This window comes from Rhyacophila brunnea, unplaced genomic scaffold (genome assembly GCF_057557595.1).
Source record: "Rhyacophila brunnea isolate RB1 unplaced genomic scaffold, BYU_Rbru_1.0 scaffold_20, whole genome shotgun sequence".
Classification (NCBI taxonomy): Eukaryota; Metazoa; Arthropoda; class Insecta; order Trichoptera; family Rhyacophilidae; genus Rhyacophila; species Rhyacophila brunnea.
The window spans coordinates 37,874,015-37,897,711 of NW_028232860.1; the positions used below are offsets into that span (position 1 = coordinate 37,874,015).

General features: G+C 33.4%; 1 protein-coding gene across 16 annotated transcripts in view; it reads left to right on the forward strand.

Moving 5' to 3' along the window:
• LOC147071619 (putative cytochrome P450 6a14) overlaps positions 1–23,460 on the forward strand; it is a 64,127-nt gene extending 40,667 nt beyond the window's left edge. For 8 of the 16 annotated variants that reach the window (XM_085948284.1, XM_085948292.1, XM_085948289.1 and 5 more), the window contains exons 3-5: positions 19,420–19,674; positions 20,969–21,220; positions 22,966–23,459. In XM_085948284.1, coding sequence (XP_085804410.1) covers positions 19,420–19,674; positions 20,969–21,220; positions 22,966–23,135 — 677 coding nt within the window. In that variant the 3' untranslated portion in view covers positions 23,136–23,459. Of the gene's footprint in view, positions 1–3,594; positions 4,624–7,886; positions 7,948–9,215; positions 10,159–16,540; positions 17,451–19,419; positions 19,675–20,968; positions 21,221–22,965 lie in introns of those variants that run through there. The other 8 variants (XM_085948283.1, XM_085948281.1, XM_085948280.1 and 5 more) reach the window with 6 other exon arrangements.
• The last annotated feature ends 237 nt before the right edge of the window (positions 23,461–23,697 follow it).

Sequence of the window (23,697 nt, forward strand, 5' to 3'; positions counted from 1 at the left end):
TTATCGTATAGGCACCCCATATACTGTTATTATTTTTCACATTGTTTCCATTCCGCCGCCTGGCGAGAGCGTTTAAGGCACCTAATAAATCATTGCAAAGAATTGCTCTACCGACAATAATATTATTATTGTATTTTTAAAATAAAATCTTCGATGACCAGGGATTTTGCTCTAAATTTGATTTAAAATGACGTGGTACTCGCTCTGTGGATTCTCCAAGACTGAAGTATGCTTTGCTTTTGCTTAGGGTAATGTGCTTTCACATTTGGGATGCCAGGACGGTTGTTAGCGCCTACTCCCTTTATATCAGGTGCCTATCTCTGGTGCAGCATGATTGTTGGTGGTGAGGCCCGGCCTCGGTGGCTTCGCGACCGAGCGAGGCCGGGTTGGTGGTCTCAGTGAGTTGATCTGGAGGAATTTAATAGTAAGCAGAGCAAACTTCACGCAGGCGTCCGTCGATTTCTTCGCATGTTTCCTTTTCTGGTCAATCTTCATGGCTTCCGGTCATCCGCCATAGCCTGGAAGAGCACCGAGTATCGCCGCTCGGAGCTCTGCTTCTTGGCAGTTGGCAGGGGTGGGCTGGGTCATGGTTCTGGCGTGGGTCGGAGGGGCTTATTTTTTAAGAAGTAGGCGCGTTGGTTGGTCCCTCGGCGGTACTCTTCCTCTTTGTCAGGTGTCTTTTTCTTTTTGTTCTTTTTTGGTCGGTCGGGGACTGAAGTATGAATCACACTGCCTCCTGTTATACCCACTCTTAAAAACTCCACAGACGTAAGGCCTTGTCCACATGTCGCGTTTTGACTCGCACACATTCCAGGTACATGTGACCTCATTTAGCCGTCCGCACGTAATCGCACTCTGACGACTGTCGGGCGCAGTCGAGGTATAGATGACTTCATTGACCTGTCCACATCGTCGGTGTTTTGTAAAAAGGGCGAATCAACCATTTTGGCGAAATCGAGATTTTAATGAAAATACAATATGTACCCCACTAGCTTTGTTGTGTAAAAACAGAGAATTTTTATCTCCACAGGAAAGTACTTAAAATCGATAATCGACTAAAATTAAATTAATTAAAATTACGAAATAAAAAGCAAATGTGACATATTAGGCCTTCTAAATTTTATATAATAATACCTATTATAATGACTGTATTCTTTCTAAGCTTTATTATAAACTTGTTAGATATTTATAATCATCTACAGGTAAAAAACAAATAAATGTCAAAAGTTAAAAATCCTCCTCCTGTAAAGTAGCATTTTGGTTAATTCGCCCTTTTTACAAAACAACGACGACATGAACTCGCGCCATATCGCGGCAAGACACCCATCATCTGGACAGCTCTAACCGAAACATTCACAACGCAACCGCTATCGAAAAAAATGCGCTTGAATTTGATACGTATTTCGTTAAATAATATTAATATTTTACGCCAAATGTTTTATACTATATTTTATGAATTGCTTTTGAAAAATATACGTACACTTTAGCGTTTTCAGAATACTATAACGTTTACCCAGTCCACGTAAAATGTATTTTATAGTTCTATGAAAATAGATGGTAGCACAGGCTAAAGCCATAGTCCATAAAAAAAGTGACAGAAGACAGAATATTCTATGCTCAGCATAATACGACTTGTCTATATTTATATGACTACCTACAGACAACTTTCATTCATTTCTCTCCCAATTTCATCTTTTTAAGAATATTATTATAATCACTTTCATACAAATCGTAAAGTATGCAATAATTACGGACCAACTCGATAAGCTTCTCAATCGTCGCCATTTTGATTTACCTTTCGAAATCTTGAAAATAATGTATAATTACTTTGGTTCTTTACGCACATATTGACACCAAAATTGCTCCAATCAGATGAGGCATTCTCTGGCTACAGTGGTCTAAGTCTAAAGTATTGTAAATCGATCAAAAGGTTCGCGGCGTGGCATCCCCCGCCGCCTGATGAGGTTATTGCGATAATATTATAAATATGACGCATAAAGCCTAAGGACCGACCTATGCAATTATATATTTACATTAAACGTGATGCTTATTCTCGAAGAGTATTTGCCTACTATTTTTTATACAATGCGATCTGTCATTTATTATTATTGTAGGTACTCGTATTTTTTTTCTCTGCAAACGCATGTCATGCAAAATCATCTCACGTGCCACTGGTGGCACGCGTGCCATAAGTTCGTCACCACTGTAGTTAGGGGAATGTTTCGATTAATTGATTATTATTTAGTCAGTGGGTCGTATTAAATGCAATAGGTAATGTATTGTACATCACTGATCTAAATATATCAATCTAATATCGTTGTCATAATGGAGTATTGTTGTTATTATTAATCAATCCTTAGTTCAATAATCCTAGTGCAGTATCACTGATAGCACATAGCATGGCCCCCACAAGGAGGGGCTGACAGGGGTCTAGCCTGGGGGGCCGCGTGGCGCGTCTATATTATAAGTGAGATAAGCACACATCACAAATTTTCTCTAATTGTAGAAAAGTCGCCTGCGGCGCTATTTTACTTTAAGAATATTACCATTTTAAAATATGTGATTGTGTGATGCAGATTTTGAATACTGTGTGTCGATATGTCGATATTCAAAAACTTCATGCCACAAATGAATTTATTGAAAAATACAAAAAAATATATAGAGATACACTGAATACCCGTAATTTTACCTGGAATACCGTTTGGGAAACGTTTCCGTAGAGCCTAGCGATAGGTAGGGGGGCCCGACAATGATCCTGGCCTAGGGGCCCGCTTCAGGATGTGGGGGCCATGGCACATGTCACTATACGAACGACATAAAGCAGTACAAAAAATATAGCCACATATTTGTATTGAATCCTAGTAAGTAGGTATATATCAATATTCTTATCTCAGCGAAATTATTTTCACGTACCTACTTACCATAAAATGATTTTGATATTTTCAAATATAATAGGTTAATATTTTATCGCTTTCGTTTAGCCCCAAATCTACTTAAATGTGTATTATTTATTTTAATAGACCAGTTGTAAAACGTCAATAATTTGACAGAATTACGAAAAGTTGGAAAATTTATTAGAAATCTTCCAAATGTTATAAACTTATCATTAAATCATGACATGGGACACTTAGCAGCGATCTGCGGAACTACAAATCCCCTCCGCGCGATTTCGCCTTTTACACTATACCTACAGAAGGCTATGAAATCGCAGCCTATGGCATGTTGGTAGTAGAATATTCGATTGTTTATAGTTAGTACTCGTATATTATATCTATACAATTCGGGATGTCACAAAAGTGTCAATTGAATTTATAATCACATTAAAAGCTGGGACACGCACAGTGACGTAACTACCTCATCGAATATTTATAATATTACATAGATTGAAATGGATGAAATAAAATTTTTACTCTCGACTTTAACTGTGTACATTTTTTTTATAAACACGACCCCAATACTTCTAGCTTTGCCACTGGCCACATTTTAGTCGCAAAGCAATATCGATATCAACCAGAAAAATACAACTGTATGTTTGCAAGCAGAGAATAATACGAATAGTTGTATGAAAATAACAAACTGTCGATATTTTTCTAGTTGGTGTTTGACACTCGATTGTGTTTTGTGAATCGTTACGTTCGATGTAACATCGATTTTAATATTATGTAAATTAAATTCTACAGTGACGTTACTACAAGAAATTTAAATATAATTTAATTTCAAGTGATATAAGGTTAATAAAAAAAGTGAAGATGGATATCATTTTTTTGATCTGGGGCATATTTCTATCATTTGCATTCGTTCTTAGTTACCTATATGTGTGGTATCAGAATGCTTTTCAATACTGGACGATTAAAGGAATTGAAGGACCAAAACCGACATTCATCGTTGGTAACATGGGAAAGCTTTTGAGAGGACGAGAAAACTTAGGAGATCTATTCACGAATGTGTACAACGACACAAAACATTTGAAGTATGCTGGAGTATTTCTTCTATACAAACCTGTGTTTTTGATTCACGACATCGAAACAATAAAGACGATATTGGTAAAAGATTTCATTCACTTTTCTGACCATAATCAACCAATCGATGAAAATAAAGACCCAATATCGTCTCACCTGTTTAATGTGACAGGTGAAAAGTGGAAGAATCTACGACACAAACTGTCGCCAACGTTTACCACCAATAAAATGAAAGGAATGTTTGAGACAGTTGCAAGATGTTCAATGGAAATGGGTTTTTTCTTGGAAGAAGATGTAAATAAAAATGATGTAGTAGACGTGAAAGAAATATTGGCAAAATTAAGTACAGATGTCATTGGGTCTTGCGCTTTTGGGATAGAATGTAACAGTTTTAAGAATCCCAACGCGGAGTTTAGAAGAATGGGGAAAAAGATTTCCGAAAACACCGTGATGAAGACACTGAAGCACTTTCTGATTTTTATGATACCAACTATGGGTAAACTGTTGAAAGGCAGTGTAACCGGAAAGGAGATTGACGATTTCTTCTACAACACTGTCAAGAACACAATTGAGTACCGTGAGAAGAATAATATTGTTCGCAATGATTTCCTGCAACTTCTGATACAGCTCAAGAACAATGGCGTGGTCGATGATGATTCACCAGGTAAAAATATTGTTTTACGCTAAGTAAAATTAATTTGAAAGTAATGTTGCTTTTGCGTCTCACGCATGTGACCAAGATACGCATAACACGTAGTTTAGTTTATTAATTTTTAAATTAACATCAGAGCTCGAAATGGACCAGAGTGAACCGGAGCGCCGTTCCGGTTCATAAAATCCCCAAAATTATCGTTCTGTCTCGTGGAAAAATTAATTTGACCGTTTGTGCTAGATAGGCCAAATAACAAAAAATCAAACACACTTTTTTTGGAAAATACACGAAATTAGACAACAATGTTAATATTTTCGTAAAATTGTCGAGCGCTCCGGTTCGTAAAATTTTCCATTTCGAGCGCTGATTAACACAACATTTCACAAAATACACATAATGTTGACTCGTACAAAGCTTATATTTGGTTAAATTGGTGTATTTTAAACAAACCTGATTTAAAAATAGCATGGTAATGGTGGGTTAGAATATTATTAAACTGTTTAAAAATAACAAAGAATTCATGCCTGGTTTTATCATAATGCCTTTATATCGACATTTGAAAACCATAACCACACAAGTGACTATAATTATTACTAACTTTTGATTACGGCCTATTTTGCCGATGTACCTACCGAATTATTATATATTATTATGGTACAGCCACGAAACATCACTTGTGCTGTTTTGTATTGCAAAGTTGATATTTAAGTTTCGCTTGTTTTACTTCATTATGCTTTATGGTCATGGTAACTATGTGTCCTTTATTATATAGGTTTATTTATATTTCAACAATCAAATACTGTTTTCATTTGTTTATTTCGTTTGTTACACACCAATATTGTAAAATTATGATCTTTGCTTTAGAAGCCTGAATATTGGCAATATGTACAATCAATATAAAGATGGCCGCCGGAGGAGACGGTTTCTATCGAAAATTGAAACCAACGATCTAAAATAGCACTTGGCAAAATAAATAGTTTTTTTCACACCTTCATGCTAAACTGTCTGACTAATAAGACTAATGTTCCTACCATTTGAGAAACAGGTCCAGTCAATGTTAAAGACAGAAAAGTATTAGATTTTATGACCGCAACCTTGATCCACAACCTTGAAGTAGGTTTATTCAACTTGATTACCTGTGCAGTTGAATCTTGAACTCCACAATTTGTCGGAAAGGTGTATGCATACTCTCTTAGCAACTAAATAATAATTGTATGACACCAAATAAAAAGTGTATAGATTTCTGGATCCGGGATTGTTTGATAGACTTTATTTTTTTAGCAATTCATAATTTTATTTACACTTATTTATCTGAAAAATAAAACGAATATTTATGACGTCATCGGGGGGAGGGGGAGGGTTTGCTATAATATGATGATTTATATTAAAGGGGATTGTATAAAATGTGATGCCATAAAACTAAGAAAATAAAAACATTTTATTTATGAGAATAAAATATCCATGAGAAAAGTATACTGAAATCGAGCATTTACGGGAGTTTTTTAACAAAAATGAGGGGAGCTAAAACGCTAAAAGTGTGACATAATACCTTATTTAGATAGGAGGATAAATGATTTTGTGACAGAGTGTGATAATGGGGGTAGGGGGATAAAAATAGTCACATATAGATGACCCGTATCTAGATCTACCATTTATTTACGAGCCATGTGTTTTCGATTGAGAATGTTATATTCTTAAATATTCTATATATTCGGTCGTGAGTGAAAAACTATTTTAATTTATTATGTAGCAATTATTATTTTTACGGCATAACGCGAAAGGACAAAGAGAGGAATGAGTGGATAAGGAAGCAGACAAGAAGTTTAATTAGTTAAAATAAATGTACTCAAATATTATGTCTGATTTATTTTGATAACAATTATTTCAACAAGAGTTTTCGGCTAATGAAATTGGTTATTAATAATATATTGGTCTATATTCAACATACAATACAATAGATAAAAAAGGAACCCAACCACATAGGATTAAAATACAAAAACGTCGTTAATTACATAACCACAAATATATATATTATTATATTTTATTTAATTATAAACGATTAATATGTATGCATAATACCTATTTTTAAAATTTAATTTGAGAAACTTAATTTCTTATTTATGAGATATATTTTATTATGTATAATGTGATATTATGAATTTTAAAATTAATACAAAAATCTTATCAGAGAATTTTACAAAAAATCAGTTATCATCGTGACATGGCAGAATAGCCTTAAAACCGGTTGATTGCAATTGCTTGGTAATCAGTGTTGCCAACTGTCGTTGAAAAAAACATGCCAGACAGGGTATGAAAACAAACTATTTGGCAGGAAAAAACGCTAGATTTTGTGAAAATAAAATTGAAAGTAAATTTACTAATTCTACCAAGAACGAAGACCCTTATTTTTCACGTATCGAAAATAAAGTTCAAAAATCGAAAAAAGTCAATACGTATAAAAACCCGTGTCCGCAAACTTGTACGTATGCATTTCCGCGAAATGTTGTATCGGAAATATATGACCGTCCAACCTCTTTGGGTCATATAGTACCTACTGACATAAAATTCGCGTCTAAATAAAACACAGTTCTTGTCGGTTTACACTTTACAGGAAGCCAGCAGCAAACAAATTTTGAAAATAGCTGATATACTGGATTATTTGTTAGGTTAGGTTAGGTTTTAATTCTTGAATTCATGAATTTTGCCAAAATCAGCTATGAAAAATGAATTAATGTTCATATTGAATCTAATAAAACTGCAGACCGTAAAGTATATTATCATCTCTTTCCGATAAGAAAACTCACAGCGTACTGTGTCACGGTGAAAGTTTTTAGGCACAGTTTACATGTAACCGTAAAAACCATACATTTTAACAGAAATATATTTCAAAATTGACAACAAATACCTGTATTCAAGTTTTGTTTCATGTTTGAAGGCGAGAGCTTCTTTCTTGTAGGACAGACATAGATAATTAAAGAACATACATATGCTAGATTAATAATTATTAGTTAAAATATTATTTTATATATGCGGAAATTCGAAATAATATACAAAAACATTAAATAAAACATGCAATTGTTTCATCGTGTTTTATTTCTCACTAAAATAGGTACCTCCCTGCATTAAGTATCTAGCGCTTTTTTTACACTTCTAAAGCTGTCAGGGTCATGGCCAAATGCGATTTGTGATAGCTAGCCTATCAAAAAATTCTAGATCTCGCAATAAAAACACTAAATTGGCAACGCTGTTGCAAAATTATTATGTTCACTTGTGTACGGGCGCTCACACAAGGTGGATCCGGTTCCAAACCGCTCCCGAAAAATACAAATTAATGAGGTGAATAGTCTTCTCAACGAGTTTACCACTCTCCTCTTGTAATCTCTCGCAAGGCCTGTGTCAGTGGAAGAATGGCACTCATGCATTGGCGAAACCATGCGACAGGTTACAATAACTCGTAGATGAGTTAAAGCTGCAGGCTAGGTGTTCATAGCTAGATTCAAAAGTTGAAGTGTTTGGGTGTGAGGAATGTACCCGGAAAAGTGCTGTGGGGAGGGTACGCGGGTGAATCTGATAGAACGTATTAGTAGTAGGCAGTGGTGAAGGGTGGAGGTAGGCTGTTAAGATCCGCCATAAATAGTGCACATTAAACTTTTTCAGACATACGTATTTGTTTTCATTGAAATAAGACTACAATTATTTGCAGATGATGTTGGTTAGTTTTTGGTTAATTCAATTAAACCCCAAGAAAATCAAGCCATAATAGATAATAGTCAAAAAATACTCGTCTATCGAAAAAATATCTAAAATTATGCAATTAAATCATACATAACTATAGGTATTTTATAGATAGAATAATATTTTTTATTTATTCTAGTTTGGTTTAGGCAGGACTTAATGAATTAAAAAAATGAATCAGCAATATGTGTAATATGTACCTACCCTTTTTAATCCAACGAAAACAAATAAGTATGAATGAAAAAGTGTGCACAATTTTGTCGTATCGCCCAAATTAGAAGGTGATACATTAGTGAAACGGCAAATAATTTTCAACTATAGGCGCGACGAAATTTTGGACTCGCTGCCATTCGGAGAAAGAATGTCAAGCTGGAAACACGTCAATTGTTTCGTGATGGCGACGGGCGTATTAATTCTTAAATCGTGTAAAGATGACTAAAAACGTTACCCATTTACTTTAAAAAGAAAACATGTCAATAAATATATTATTATTGTTACTGATAGAACAATAAACAGAACATTAAATGGACACATGTTGGATTTATATGACAAAATATATTTCGTTTGACATGCGTCAATTGCACCCGCGACCCGCAATCCGCGCATCGCCTAGCCAAGATCTTTTTAGTCCGCGCCTCAACTGATGTATTAACCTTGATTGATTTTTAAAAACTAACTAACACCATCTATAAATTGCAGTCTTAGTTAAATAAAAACAAATACGTATGACTAGCAAAGTTTAGTGTGCATTATTTTTGGCGGATCAGTGAAACTCCACCCCCTACCTCCGCTTTAAAAATCCCAAACCATTTTTCTGTGTGCGTGCCTGCTTGTGTATAATGTTCTAGTGAATTTTCCAATTATAATAGGTATGTAATATTATATAACTATATAATATTATTGTATTGTGAAACAAAGTGATATAATATTGAGAAATTATGGCGACTGTTCAAATCGTGTGTAACATTTTACTGTATTCCTTAATCTCGGTTGGAATATTATACTTGCTATTCCGTCGTCGCTTTAACTATTGGGCAAAGAAAGGTGTTAACGGACCACAACCAATACTTATTTTTGGAAATTTACGTGAAATTTTTACTGGGAAGAAGTCTATTTATGACATATTCCTTGACATATATCGTGATACGAAGGATCGTCCGTTTGCTGGAGCATTCATGATGCACAGACCCACACTGGTTGTCAACGATCTTGATTTTATAAGAGCGATTCTCGTGAAGGATTTTATACATTTCTCTGACCGAAATCATCCTTTCGACGAAAAGAGCAAACCTCTATCGGGGCATTTATTCTCATTAACAGGAGAAAAATGGAAAAATATTAGAAATAAATTAACTCCAACGTTTACAACAAGTAGAATTAAAGGAATGTTCGACATAGTGGCGCAGTGCGCCGTAGAAATGACAAAGTATTTAGATGGACAGGAAACGGAAATCGGTGAAACGGATATGAAAGAAATAATGGCAAAGTTAAATACGGATGTAATAGGTTCGTGCGCTTTCGGGATAGAATGCAACAGTTTCAAAAATCCCGATGCAGTATTTAGAACGATGGGGAAAAAAATCTTTCAACTGTCAGTGTTTGCTAAAATAATGCAATTGGCATTATTTTTTATACCGCAAACGGAAAAAATATACAGGACAAGTACGCTGGGAAATGATGTCACTGAGTTTTTTTATAATACAGTTAAAAGTACTATGAAATATCGCGAAGAGAACAACATAGAACGTAATGACTTCTTTCAGCTGTTGATTAAACTGAAGAATGAAGGATCAATCGATGATGAAACTTCAGGTAAATTATATCATATTTTATTATAGACAATTTTACAAACCGGAGCGCTCGATAATTTTACCAAAATACTAACATATTTGTCTATTTTTTTGTGTATTTTATAAAAATAAGTATTCGATTTTTCTGTTATATGGTCTATCTAACATCTATCAGGAGAGAAAATTTTGGAGATTTTATGAACCGGAACGGCGCTCCGGTGCGTTTCGGTCAATTTCGAGCCCTGATTATAGATAAAGGCATTTTACGTATAAAGTAACCTTGACATACAAGTCGGATCACAATACGGCAAGCTACTTGTCATAGGCTGTTAAATCCACATTGTAGTGATCGAGTTGCTAGAGTTTAGACACAAACATTGATCAATGTTTCTGAAATATACGAGGAAAATGTCTATAAAATTTTACTTTTGCGTACGGCAGTAATTCCTTAATAATGTTCATATAAGCCTAGCGTTCTGCAAATTATATCAGGGATTTACGAGAATTCTCATAATATTTTTTTATTAAGCATCGAAGTCTCAGTTGAGTCTTATTTAGCTGTTTTTAAAAACATGCAACCTTTTTGGTAATAAAATTAAAAAAAAAATACAGTTACAGGTTTCATTGAGATATCTTTAGATAATTCTTGTATCCTACGTTTAATATAGGCAATAAAAATAATACTTACTATTTTGATATATTCTTTTTTTCAAAATAACTCTATTAACATCAGCGTCTCGTACGGTACGGATAGGCAGGCCACCATTGCCTATGGAAACGGCACATTCGAGCGAATGCGCTTTAATACAACTTTTCAAAGCATTTTCCGTGGGATAATAAATTTCTCGCTTACGGTGAGAAAGAGTGGATACAACTAGAATAAAATATTTGCATGTACCCAGTACAATTAACCACGTAAAAATAATAATGTATACTAATTATATACACTGTGAGATCTAAAATAGTATGGAGTAGACAATGATAATATATATATATATATTGTTTTGTATGTAAATTTTGTGATTAACATTCAGTACCTACCTTAATATACGATATCCAGGTAGGGGTTCTCGAGATTTTATGAAATTATTGGAGTCATTTCTACTGTACGGGATAGTCTGACACACAAATATTGGTTAAATTGAAATTGTCATGCTCGAAAATAAAATGTTTAATAAAAAAGTGTATAGGTACTTTATTTACAAGTACTTATCTATAAGCCTCGTCGCATATACAAATTCGTCTCTACTGGGACGTGGTCATAAATCAAAACGGCCAACAATGCTGCATCTCTCTTCCGCGCATACAGGGGAGATAATACTTGGACAGTGACGGCACGCGGCTAACCGAAACGAATTAAAAAGTCGAAAGCGCGAAAGAGTGAAATTTGTCATGTAGATTTTTTTACCAAAAATGTCGCACAAACGCAATGTACATCATGTTACATGTATTTTGTAAATGGCAACAAAATCACATCAACAAAATCGACGTGTTGTAGTCGAGATTACTCTGCGTGTGCGACCGGGCTTAACCCATAGCTTACGGGCTGCACAAAATTGTGTTTTTGCTAATTACTTTTCAAATGCAAATTAACACGTTAATTACATAATTAATTAAAAGGGCCCGTAAGCATTGTGTTTTAAGTACAGTAAATTAATGATTTTTTAACGCATTTAATAAAAATTATTCTGTATGTAAATAATATGTAACGTCACTGGTGTCGGAGTATATATCAATAACAAAATTATTGTAGGTACTATTGTAGTGATATAATAAAGTATCAAAATAACAGTCAAACAATATCAATAGGTACTTCAGAGCACATATTATTGTGATTCACTGATTGTGTTATGGACCTAAGTTATTTCAAGTTTATGACACCCATATCTTATTATGTCAAATATGAAATAAGTATGATTTTTTTTAAATACATATGCTATAAAAAATTACGTAAATGTAACTTACCACATATTTCTTTTTTATCACTTGTATGTTTTTATAAACAATAAATGGATTATTTATTGTCGGGATATATAAAAAGATTAAGATTAAAAGGTACAATTCTATTTACCGGAAGCCAGGCGGGAACAACGACAATTTTCATGGCCGATTTCTGAAAAATTTACGAGTTCAAGAATGATCACTTTTAACCTAACAAATAACCCAGTATATCGGCTATTTTCAAAATTTATTTGCCGCTGGCCAGTGACGTCTCCAGACAAAATGCCGCCCCATTTTTTATACAGTATTTTTCATCATCCTTTCATGACTAAAATATTTAAGAAATGTGTTGTATAAATACATTACCGACAAAATATATAAGTATTACTAAATCTAATTTCATTTATTGATTTAATTAAATTTTTCAAATATTAATTCAGATACATTCAAAAATACAGATGGCATCTTCCAAAACTCGCGAATGACCGGAAAAAAATATTTGGATAAATTTTAAATTAGGGAAGTACCTATGTATCTACCTATAGGTATATAGGTAGGTAATTCAAAAATCTACCCTTGTCATTTCTGATCATCAAGGACGTGACCTCCAAGGACAACGGAAGTAAACTAGACATCGCTAACCCGACAAAAAAATACAGACCTTTTAAACCTCGTGTGTTAATTAATACATTTTGTTTCCAACCAGTGAGCTAATTTTTTAATGGAAAGATATTTACGTTATTAGGTACTAAGTTTAGGTAGCTATATCTATATAATATACCTAATAATTCTCCTCGATTTGCCGCTCTTCTAGTAACTGCCGCCCCCAAGCGACGCTCAATCTGCCTACCCCCACGGGACGTCACTGCCGCTGGCTTCCACTATACAGACAAGAACCAATTAAAAATATTACCGACCCTCACTTGAGTGATTCAGTGTACTTATATTTTTTTGTAAACCATGTCTTGGGAGTGGTACTTCGTACTATTTGGATGTATCTTCTTTGGTTATTTGTGTATGCGGTCCCGTTATCGTCATTGGACCAGAAAGGGCATTGAAGGTCTTCATCCATCACTCGTACTTGGGAATTTAAGCGACATTTTCATTAGAAAGAAAACATTTGGAGACATATTCACGTATATTTTATAATGACTTTAAAAACTTCCATTCTGTGGAGCATTCATGATGTTAATATATTGTATATTATGCCAACTTGGGTCGTAAACGATATTGAGTTGTTAAAGACAATCCTGGTTAAAGATTTTATTCACTTCTCTGACCATAATTTTAATTACCCACCTGATACCAAGACTGAACCTATATACAATCTTTACCATTCCACCACGTTTTTAGTGTGTACCTATTAATAAAATTATTAGTAGCCATAGAACATTAATTATTCGTCAGTTGAATGCGAAAGTATTCAAGCTCACATTTTGAAATATTTTACAGAAGTGTCATTTGAAGTAGCATACCTACATAAGTTATTAATTAGTTATGTAGACAAAATCATACATTATTATTATCATCAATAGTCCTACTAAAATAATATGTGTATGTTACGCAGAATGTGCGAAATTGACTATTACATGAAATGGGCAAAATTTTGCCTAATTCATGTAATAGTCGAGCCCGTTGCCTTATTCATGAATTAGGTAAATTATCTGCCGAGTGCGTGAATTCGCCAGGGTATGGAATTTTCAAACTGTAAACATGACAGTAGAAAAAGTAAATTTAATACTGATGGTTTTATTAGTTATAATAATTGTACATAATATAATATTGTTATTATTAGGTCATGTTATGTTAGGTTTTGTAATTCTGAATTCAACTGAATATCCATATCAAATCATACTATCACAAACAAATAATCGACCATCGCACGATTGATACCCAGGCACGAATCAAATCGCGAAAATACATTTTAATAAAATTCTTCCGTATTCCGTCATATTATAGTTCTAGATTTTTTTTGGATATAGTAAATGGATATGAACGTCATATTATAATCAATGACATTTGACACAGTTGGTTAGTTTGATTAGTTGCATAAAACACCACCGGAGCGCGACCATCTATTTTGACCAATACGTGATCATTTGACACATTTGGTTTAGTTGCAAAAAACACTACCGTAGCGCTACTATCTAATTTACCCAATGCATGAACTAGACAGAAAAATTACTGCCGAATTCACGCACTTGGCAGATATTTTGCCTAATTTATGAATAAGGCAACGGGCTTGCATTTTTCATGATTTAGGCAAAATTTTGCCCATTTCATGTAATAGTCAATTTCGCACATTCGGCGTAACAAGTTAGAATATTATTGATTTAATTTAATAAAACGGAAAAAGTATTTAAAAAATTTGCGTTTTATTAAATCAAATTAATAATAGTGTATTTCGACCATGAATTGACAGTTAACACAATAACAGAAACAAATGAGTTAGAATAGTTCTGTAATCACTAATCAGTAATATTCAACAGCAATTCAGTAGGTACGTTAGCAAATTGAAAGACGGCTATTATAACCTCTTCTTTACAATCTTCATCTTTGGCGATAGTTATTATGTATGGATGAAATATGGAATCCCACTGTTAATTATTGCGATTTTTGAGATCTTTCAATCAGCATAGTCCGGCAGTTAAATGAATGTCAATATTCTACAAAAACAATAATTTTTTAACATTTAAAAATTATATTATTTTTTTCTGTCTGTTAATACAAACCTCCGACTGTGGAGGCCCATATTATTATCTTATTAAGATCGGACATGGTAAAAATTATTAACCACACACAAAGTGCTAAATTACGATGAACAATAATCAAAATATTATTTTCTTCATGTAGGTAAACGAATATAAAGGAATTGCGCCGCATGCGACTATTTTACTTTATTTATGTACAAATATAATAAATTTGTGAGAAATGTGTAGGAAAATAATACTTTTTATCGTGATTTATAATTATGAATTATAAAAGATATGGAATGAAACAGTCAAACAAACGATTTTAATTAATTAAATTAACATTGCCATGCTCGAAAAAAATATTCAATAAAAACGTATAGGTAATAGGTACCTACATATTTTAAATTAACTTTTGTTATTTCATTTTAAACAATGTTAATATGGTAATGTATGTATGCACGATGGCCGAGTAGCTTACGCGTCGGTTTAAAATGTCGTAGGTGGCCCATATGATCGTATTAGGATCGGACATGGTAATACAAAAATAATAATATGTAAGTAGGTACTTACTTTACATTGCGGATAGTTGTGTTGCCATAATATCATATTTTGTAGCCTTTGTGTGTACTTACTACTTTTACCTGGTTTATTAAATTCGGGTATTTCACCATACCTACATTTATTAAATTGCACGTCATACAATCAAATGCAACAACGAGAAGTGAGTGGTGCGGGGAACGATGCAACAAACAGGATTTGTGGTTCGGTTTTTTTACGTACGAGTACCTACATATCGAAATAATTGGCGCTTTGATATTACCTATAGTACAAACTCAGGATTTATTTTAGTGTTATATTGACCATCAATTGGTCACAACACAACACGTGACTGCGTTATAAACAAAAAAATATGACATATATTTTAATATATATTCATAGTTGTATTACATATTAATTGCTCTCCTTCTAGCATTCGCAATAATTATTTCTAAAGAAGTAAGTGGACTGTATGGCGTTGGCGAAGGGTGGAGGTAGGCTTTTAAGATCTGCCGTGAATAGTGCACACTAAACTTTGTCAGTCAAAAGTATTTGTTTTAATCGAACTAAGCTACAGTGTGTAGATAGTGTTGGTTAGTTTTTAAAATTCAACGAAACCCTGCGAAAACCAAGCCATAATAGATAATAGTCAAAAAATACTCGTCTATCCATAAAATATCTAAAATTATTATATTAAATCAAACATAACTTTAAATATTTTATATATAGAATAATATTTGAATATATTATAGTTTGGTTTAGGCAGGGCTAAATATAATTTAAATAAATGAACCAATAATATATGTAATATTAATCCAACGAAAACAAATAATTATGAATGTAAACGTGTGCACAATTTTGTCTTATCGCCCAAAGTATAGGCAGAGTTTAACTGGTGTTTAAAAACTAACTAACACCATCTGTAAATTAAAGTCTTAGTTCAATAAAAACAAATAAGTACGCATGATTAACAAAGATTAATGCGCACTATTTATGGCGGATCTTAACAGCCTACCTCCACCGTTCGCTACTGCTGTATGGAATGGAATTTACTGCGATCAAAGTGAAATGGGGTATTATTTATAATACTTAATTAATCGTATTGTCGGTTTTTAATGAAATTTCTATTTCATTATTAAAAAGCGATTAAAACTACTATGATATTAATTGTTTTTGCAAATTAATTTTGTCATTTGTATTTTATAAAAATAATTTATTATTTTATTTCCGTAGTATAAAAAAACAAAGTGATACAGCGCATATTATAAAATTTGCGAAACTATGTCGTGGTTTTGGTACTTTGTGTTGTTTTTGTGTGTCTTCTTTGGATATGTGTATTTGTGGTATCGGTCCCGTTATACTTACTGGACCAAAAAAGGCGTTGAAGGTCCGCAACCATCATTCATACTTGGAAATATTAGTCCGATATTCAGTGGAAAGAAAACACTTGGAGACATATTCACGGCAATTTATTATGAATCGAAACAGCGTCCATTCTGCGGCGCCTTTATGATGCATAGGCCAACATTGGTTGTAAACGATATTGAAATGATAAAAACAATCCTGGTAAAGGATTTTATTCACTTCTCTGACCACAATTATCCGCCGGATACTAAGACTGAACCATTGTCTGGACATCTTTTTATATTGTGCGGAGAAAAATGGAAGAATCTGAGAAACAAATTGACACCGACGTTTACAACGAGTAGAATCAAAAAAATGTTTGATGTAGTAAACGAGTGTGCAGTTGAAATGAAGAAATATTTAGAAGAACACACTAAAGAAGATGGTGTAACTGATGTCAAAGAAATCATGGCAAAATTGAATACAGACGTAATTGGGTCATGTGCTTTTGGTATTGAATGCAACAGTTTTAAAAATCCTGACGCCGAATTCCGGAAGATGGGAAAGAAATTATTCAAGTTGACACTCTTCCAGTCAATCATGAGATTGTTTCTGTTTTTCGTGCCCGATATTAAGAAACTCTACAAAAGAAGTATACTAGGAAAAGATGTTAACGATTTCTTTTATAATACAGTGAAAAATACTATTAAATATCGCGAGGATAATAATATTGTGCGAAATGATTTTCTTCAGCTGTTGATACAGTTAAAAAATGATGGTGCAGTTGAAGATGAAACAGGTAAACAAATAAGTATATATCATTATACCACCTATCAACTTTACAACGATATTTTATAATATACATCTTATAAATACTAATCTTAACCTTAGTATAAATTTAACTTAAGCCTAAGAACATTTAAAATGTAAAACAAGAATAAACATATGTATTTAAATACGACCGGTATCCCAATATTTTTGAATACCGAAACACCGTTATTAAAAATCAGACAATACCGATATATTCGATATTGAAAGTTAAAACAAAATGTATTAAATTAGATAAAAGGTTTAAAAGGACTGTAATATTTTGTCGGCTTACGCGATGTCTAGTTTACTTCCGTTGAACTTCGATGGCTTTAGTGAACATCAACAAAACGTGCAGATTTTCGAAATACATTTGCATTATAAGTAGGTAGTTATTTCCTTACTTTCAAATCTATCCTAATGTTTCGTCAGTCGCTCGCGGTTGATATATCTACTTAAGTTGTCAGGTGTATTTTTATATGTAGGTAAAATACTATTCGTTTATATAAACATTAGTAAACTCAGCTGCTGTGGCGAATATTTCTAGGTAAGTATCTGTAAACATCACTATCTCTATCATATCTTACCTTTACCTATTTTTAAAGGTTTACATAATATATAATATGTAACTATTTAAATATTTTTGCTATGAAATATTAATATTTTAAAAAGATTTTTGGCAGATAGTGTTATTTTTTATATTTCACGAATGCCGGTATTCAATATGAAATACCGATATTAGTATTTTCATTCGGTATTGCAATCCCTACTCTACTAAAATAATTATGATATAAAGTTGCAGCATTTCAAATTATCGAATATTTCACAACTTTGCATCATGGCATTGGGGCCCAGTCTTCCTTGCCATCTTCGGCCCTCTGCTCACGAAAAAAAAAACCTTTTATAATAATATTATGAAATAGCATGAAATGACTGTGACTAGTGAGTCTACATCGGAAAAACCTATCGAGCTTTCAATAATATTCAAGTCAATGAATATAATATAAGATGCTTAAAAAATAACAAAATTCAGAATTTGCCATCTAACTAATCGAATATGATAAAAATATAATCCTTCATAGCATGAATGAAGTAGGTAGGCTTACAATTAATAATTTGGAATTCTTACAAATAAAATACTAACAACCATAACACAACATTTTAAACCCCAATAACTCTTACAGGTACTCAATTATTAGATATAACATGAAATTTTACAAACCATCCCTTTCCCACATTTCTACGAAGCTTCTTTTCTACCCCTACCACGCACTATTGATAGTAATAATATTATAACATAACATAAGCTTAAGCTTAAGTTAAATACCTACATATGCATACTTAATATTAGGCTCGGTTCAGACACGGCAGATTCTGCGCGTAGTAGACCGCGCGGAAATTGATTTGTTCATAAGGATGTGGTTTTCGTGCGGAAACCGATCTCGGAGTTTCAGAAGCAATATGTTTATGGGTGCTCTAAAAAAATGGGCAGTATTGGATGCACCCGGGTAAATCCAATGAATCCTTTCTATCCGCAAATATGTCCACTAATTTCTGCCAAGCTCGCTTTTTATTGGGATAGTCAATAAACAATTTTGTGTCCAAGTGTTCTATTATCAGCCCTTGACTAGCGGACAAGTGTGTACGAATATTATTTATATATACATAGGTACCTACTTGTATAAATTGACACCACACGGATCAGACCGCGCGGTTTGCATCCGCGATGAATCCGCCGTATCTGAACCGTGACTAACTCACCACGTTAGCAAAATACGTAGGTACTTATTATAAAAACAATCTTTTTATAATTATGTTGAATACCATTTCAAAATTCCATTTTAAATATTATCATGAAGAACCTGGAAAGCACAACCATGGAATATTGTTTAAAAAGTTGTATAAGATTGTTCATTTGGAATGTAAAATATTATAATAGTGAATTGTTTCATTGTTTCAAGGAACCAAAGAAGAAACTGTCAACGATGGCACCAGACTCACGACGATGCAAGTCGCCGCTCAGGTGTTCGTCTTCTTCATCGCTGGATTTGAGACGTCATCTTCAACGGCAAGCTTCGCTCTGTATGAGCTTTCTCTCAATCCCGATATTCAAGACAAAGTCAGGGAAGAAATCGACGAAGTTCTTGCAAAACATGACAACAAGATCACATATGATGCTCTGGGGGAGATGACATATCTCAACAAGGTCATCGAAGGTACTAAACATTATTAATTTACTTATTATATTTGAAGTTATCCATGTCCAATTAATGTGCTTTTTAGCAAAAATATATGAACATAAAAATGATGCAAAAACACTATTTAGTATAGTAATTGAATAGGCGTTTACGTGATAGACTTCATTATATAGGTTTTCAAAGAAAGTTTTTTGTTAATTCTACAATATTTCAGTTATTTATAACTGTTTCAAGATATGAACACAATTTGTAAGAATGATCTAAAATAATAAATTCTAAAAAATCTGATAACAAATGCTCATGCTAAGATAGTCATTACTCATTATAGAAAGAGGGCGTATACTATCTTAATGTCTGCTTTTCCCTTCGCACAATGGGTGTCTATGACGATTCGGCGCCGGGACAATTGGGCGCCACGAAATATACGTTCGTGAATAAAATATATATTTAATATTATTATGTAGGTATATTTAAATTATTATATTATTAGTTAATACTTGGTGAGAATTTAAATATGCACACGTAAATAATGATTTTATTGTGCATATTATGTTCCACGGAGAAGAGAGTTCTTTTTTTTCCACAATAAAAAACATTATGTTAACAGCAAAATTAATTTAAAATACTGAGTAGTAGATAGAAACTGATTCAAATTCCTCGTCACTTTCTGTATAAAATCGTAACAAACATCTATTTATTTCATTCAACAGTGCGGCGTCCAATTGTCCTGGCGTTCAGTTGTCCCATTCCCCACACAACAATGGCGTAGTTTAAAATATTTATTTTTTATAGTCTACGGATTTTTGAATATGTCAGCTTAATTTGCTCCATAAGGACCAGTTCTATATTACCTAGTTGTTTTCAAAGTTACAAAATAGGTTTCTTTCTCTAACTATTCGGTATTATATTTATATATCATTCAATTACTAAGATGTTGCTTTGGTCAAGTGTCACTTTTATATTGTGACTAATATGGTAGGTATATCGACCATCAACAAAAGTAAAAAATACTCCCACCATTATTGACCAATATATAATATATCGGGATATTCCCGATTCTGTCCTTTCATGTATTATTATAGTTACAGTATTATGACGAGTCTGCTGCATTATTTACATTTTTCTCTTTCATTTGTTCCCCCACAAAGTTTTCACATTCACTCCACAATTTTGAAAAAAGTTTCTATAACATTTTTTTATTTCTTAAATGTATTTAGAATTTAAATTATAGGCACCAAATTGCTTCAGGGAGTGAATGACACGAAACAAACTCATTCAAAACGATAAAAAACGTTTGGTTATTTTTTTTCAGAAACACTGAGAAAATACCCACCTCTTCCGCTTCTATTCCGCGTCTGCACGAAGAACTACGTCATCCCCGGCACAGACATCACCATCGAGAAGGACACACCCGTTATGATACCAATTCTTGGCATTCAGAGAGACCCAGAATTTTACCCTGAACCGAACAAGTTTGACCCGGAGAGGTTCACGCCTGAGAACAAAGCAGCGAGGCATCATTTCGCTTATTTACCGTTCGGAGAAGGTCCAAGAATCTGCATAGGTAAGGAACCAACTCTTAGGATTTTTAATTATTCGTTTTCACATTTATTAATAATTGTTGTGTATGTTTGTTTACTGCATGGCCCCCACATCCAGAAGCGGGCCCCCAGATCAGGATATTTGGTTCCCCCCCTACCTATCGTTAAGGTGAAGGGCAGTGTGATCTTTTTTACGTTAGTGTTCTCCGAATAGTATTCCGCGGAACCCCAGGGTTCTTTGAGGTCAAATTAAGGGTGATTCGTGTATGTTTAGCGATTTTTGTATTTTAAATAAATCCCGTTGTCGACACTCAGCATCATATTATGAAGCACTAATCTAATTTTTTTACTATTAAAGAAAATTTGTGGTGTATGTATATCTCACTATACTGGCTACGCCGGGCCCCTTAGAGCACTGTCAGTCCCCCCCCCCCCTTTTTGGGGGCCGTGGTTTACTGATTGCCTAAGAGGTAAAACTGACGGCATTGCAAATCGCCGCGTTAACGGATAGTATGTCGGTTTGGTCGTAGTTACCAGATGTGTATTACATTGTCTTGCTCAGTCAAAACACACTTGAGTGCATGGTGACCTGTCTTGTGTATCATTCTGCTACTGAGATATTACCAGACTTGTGATACGTTTGGTTAAAACCGATTTTGATGCGGGGCTGTTTGGTTTCGAGGGGGTCTATGGTTGTGTTTGTCTATGCAAAGACCGACTTAATATCCGCGTCAATGCTCTAACGTCTACGCGACAACTTGCAGTGCCGTGTGTCTTCAATTTGCTACAACTTGGAGCACCGTAATTTTTAACCCGAAGGTGTTACGAGCTCTATTGGAAGTACCATTATTATAAATAATTACAAGATAAAAAGAACTTTTTATATAAGTACAACGTTTTTTAATTTTCTGTTGAATTATTATGCTCAAACTTGTACTTGATATGAAGTAAATAAAAAACAAGCAAACAAATTAATATAGAGTACTGAAATGTCATTTTGACATTTTATTTTGATTTCCATAGTAACGCACGTATATATTAATAATTTAGTTGCTAGGACCACCCCCTTAGCAACCAATAATAGTGGATTGGATTACGGATTTCTTCCGAAATAACTTTTCATACAAAACAGAATTAACTGAAAATGAATTCAATTCTGCTTAAAGATGGCTAAAAGTAGGTATTAAAAGAATGCATTGGCATCGTGTTCTGCTATATTCTAAAAGTTTCAAATGTTTAGCTATTCGGGAAGTTGGTTAAAAATCGATTTTAGGATTTGTACTGGACATACAACCACTGGACAAACAATAATACGAGCTAATAAAAACTTTGCAAAATATGAGGGTAATTTGTAATTATTAAAAAATGGTCAATAAAATGGTGTCCAACTGCATCATATAAGTTAGGTATATACTTGTATTGGTTTTTAAAACATCTGAATTTCGATAAAAAAAAATATGAAAGAATTTCAATCCTGCTCTCAACCATCAGATTTCAGGATCAGTGAAAACGCGTAAAATATTCCCTGTTTTCTATATGAACAATCAGTTAAGTTGTTGGTAATGAAAGAAATACGATTATATTAATTTATTACCTACGTTTGGTGACTTTTATAATAAATAATACAATTTTGTTGGAAGATGTTGATTAGTATTTTGTTCAACCCCGTAATCTGAACGAATTTCGCCAACCACTATGAACGAGTACAAAGAACTTCTTAAGTTTGAGTTCATTTAAGTAATGGATGAATATTATTGTCAATTTCCAGGAAGCAGATTCGGCCTGATGCAGACTAAGCTGGGATTGGTATCAGTTCTGTCGAAGTATGAACTGTCAGTATGCGAGAAGACCAGCATTCCGATGGTGTTCGACAAGAAAGCGGTTCTGATGGTCGCCGAAGGTGGTGTTTGGTTGAAACTGAAGAAGAGGACCAAGTAAAATAGTGATTTATATCACTAACTTGGTGTTCAATGTTTTATATTATAATACATGAATAATATAAATGTGTAAACTGAATGTCGTCATATCCTACATAGGTAATAATTAATAATATTATTACATGATTAGTGATATTAAAATGAATGATTTTAAAACTCAGAGATGCACTATATTTTTTGAATACAATGTTTATTTAAATTTTTTATTATTATTTTGTATTGATTCTGAGAATATTATGGATAGTGAACTAAACGATTTTTAAATATTTTCTGCACACTTTTTAACATTTTTAAATAAAGAATAACAATGTAGAACAGTATATTATTGTCATTTGTTTTAATTAAAAACCTGCCTGCGCATCTATTCTATAGACAAGGCTGCTGTCGAGGGTAGTTTATCATGTATGTATTGAGGCGGTTAATTATTGTTACAATAAGTTAACCCTCAGAACTGTCAAAAAGTACTGTTTTAACAGCACTTCTCTTGGCTGTGTTAACTTTAGAACGAGATAGACAGTTTTAATTCTGTGTCTAACAATTATAATACCTCACTACATAAATAT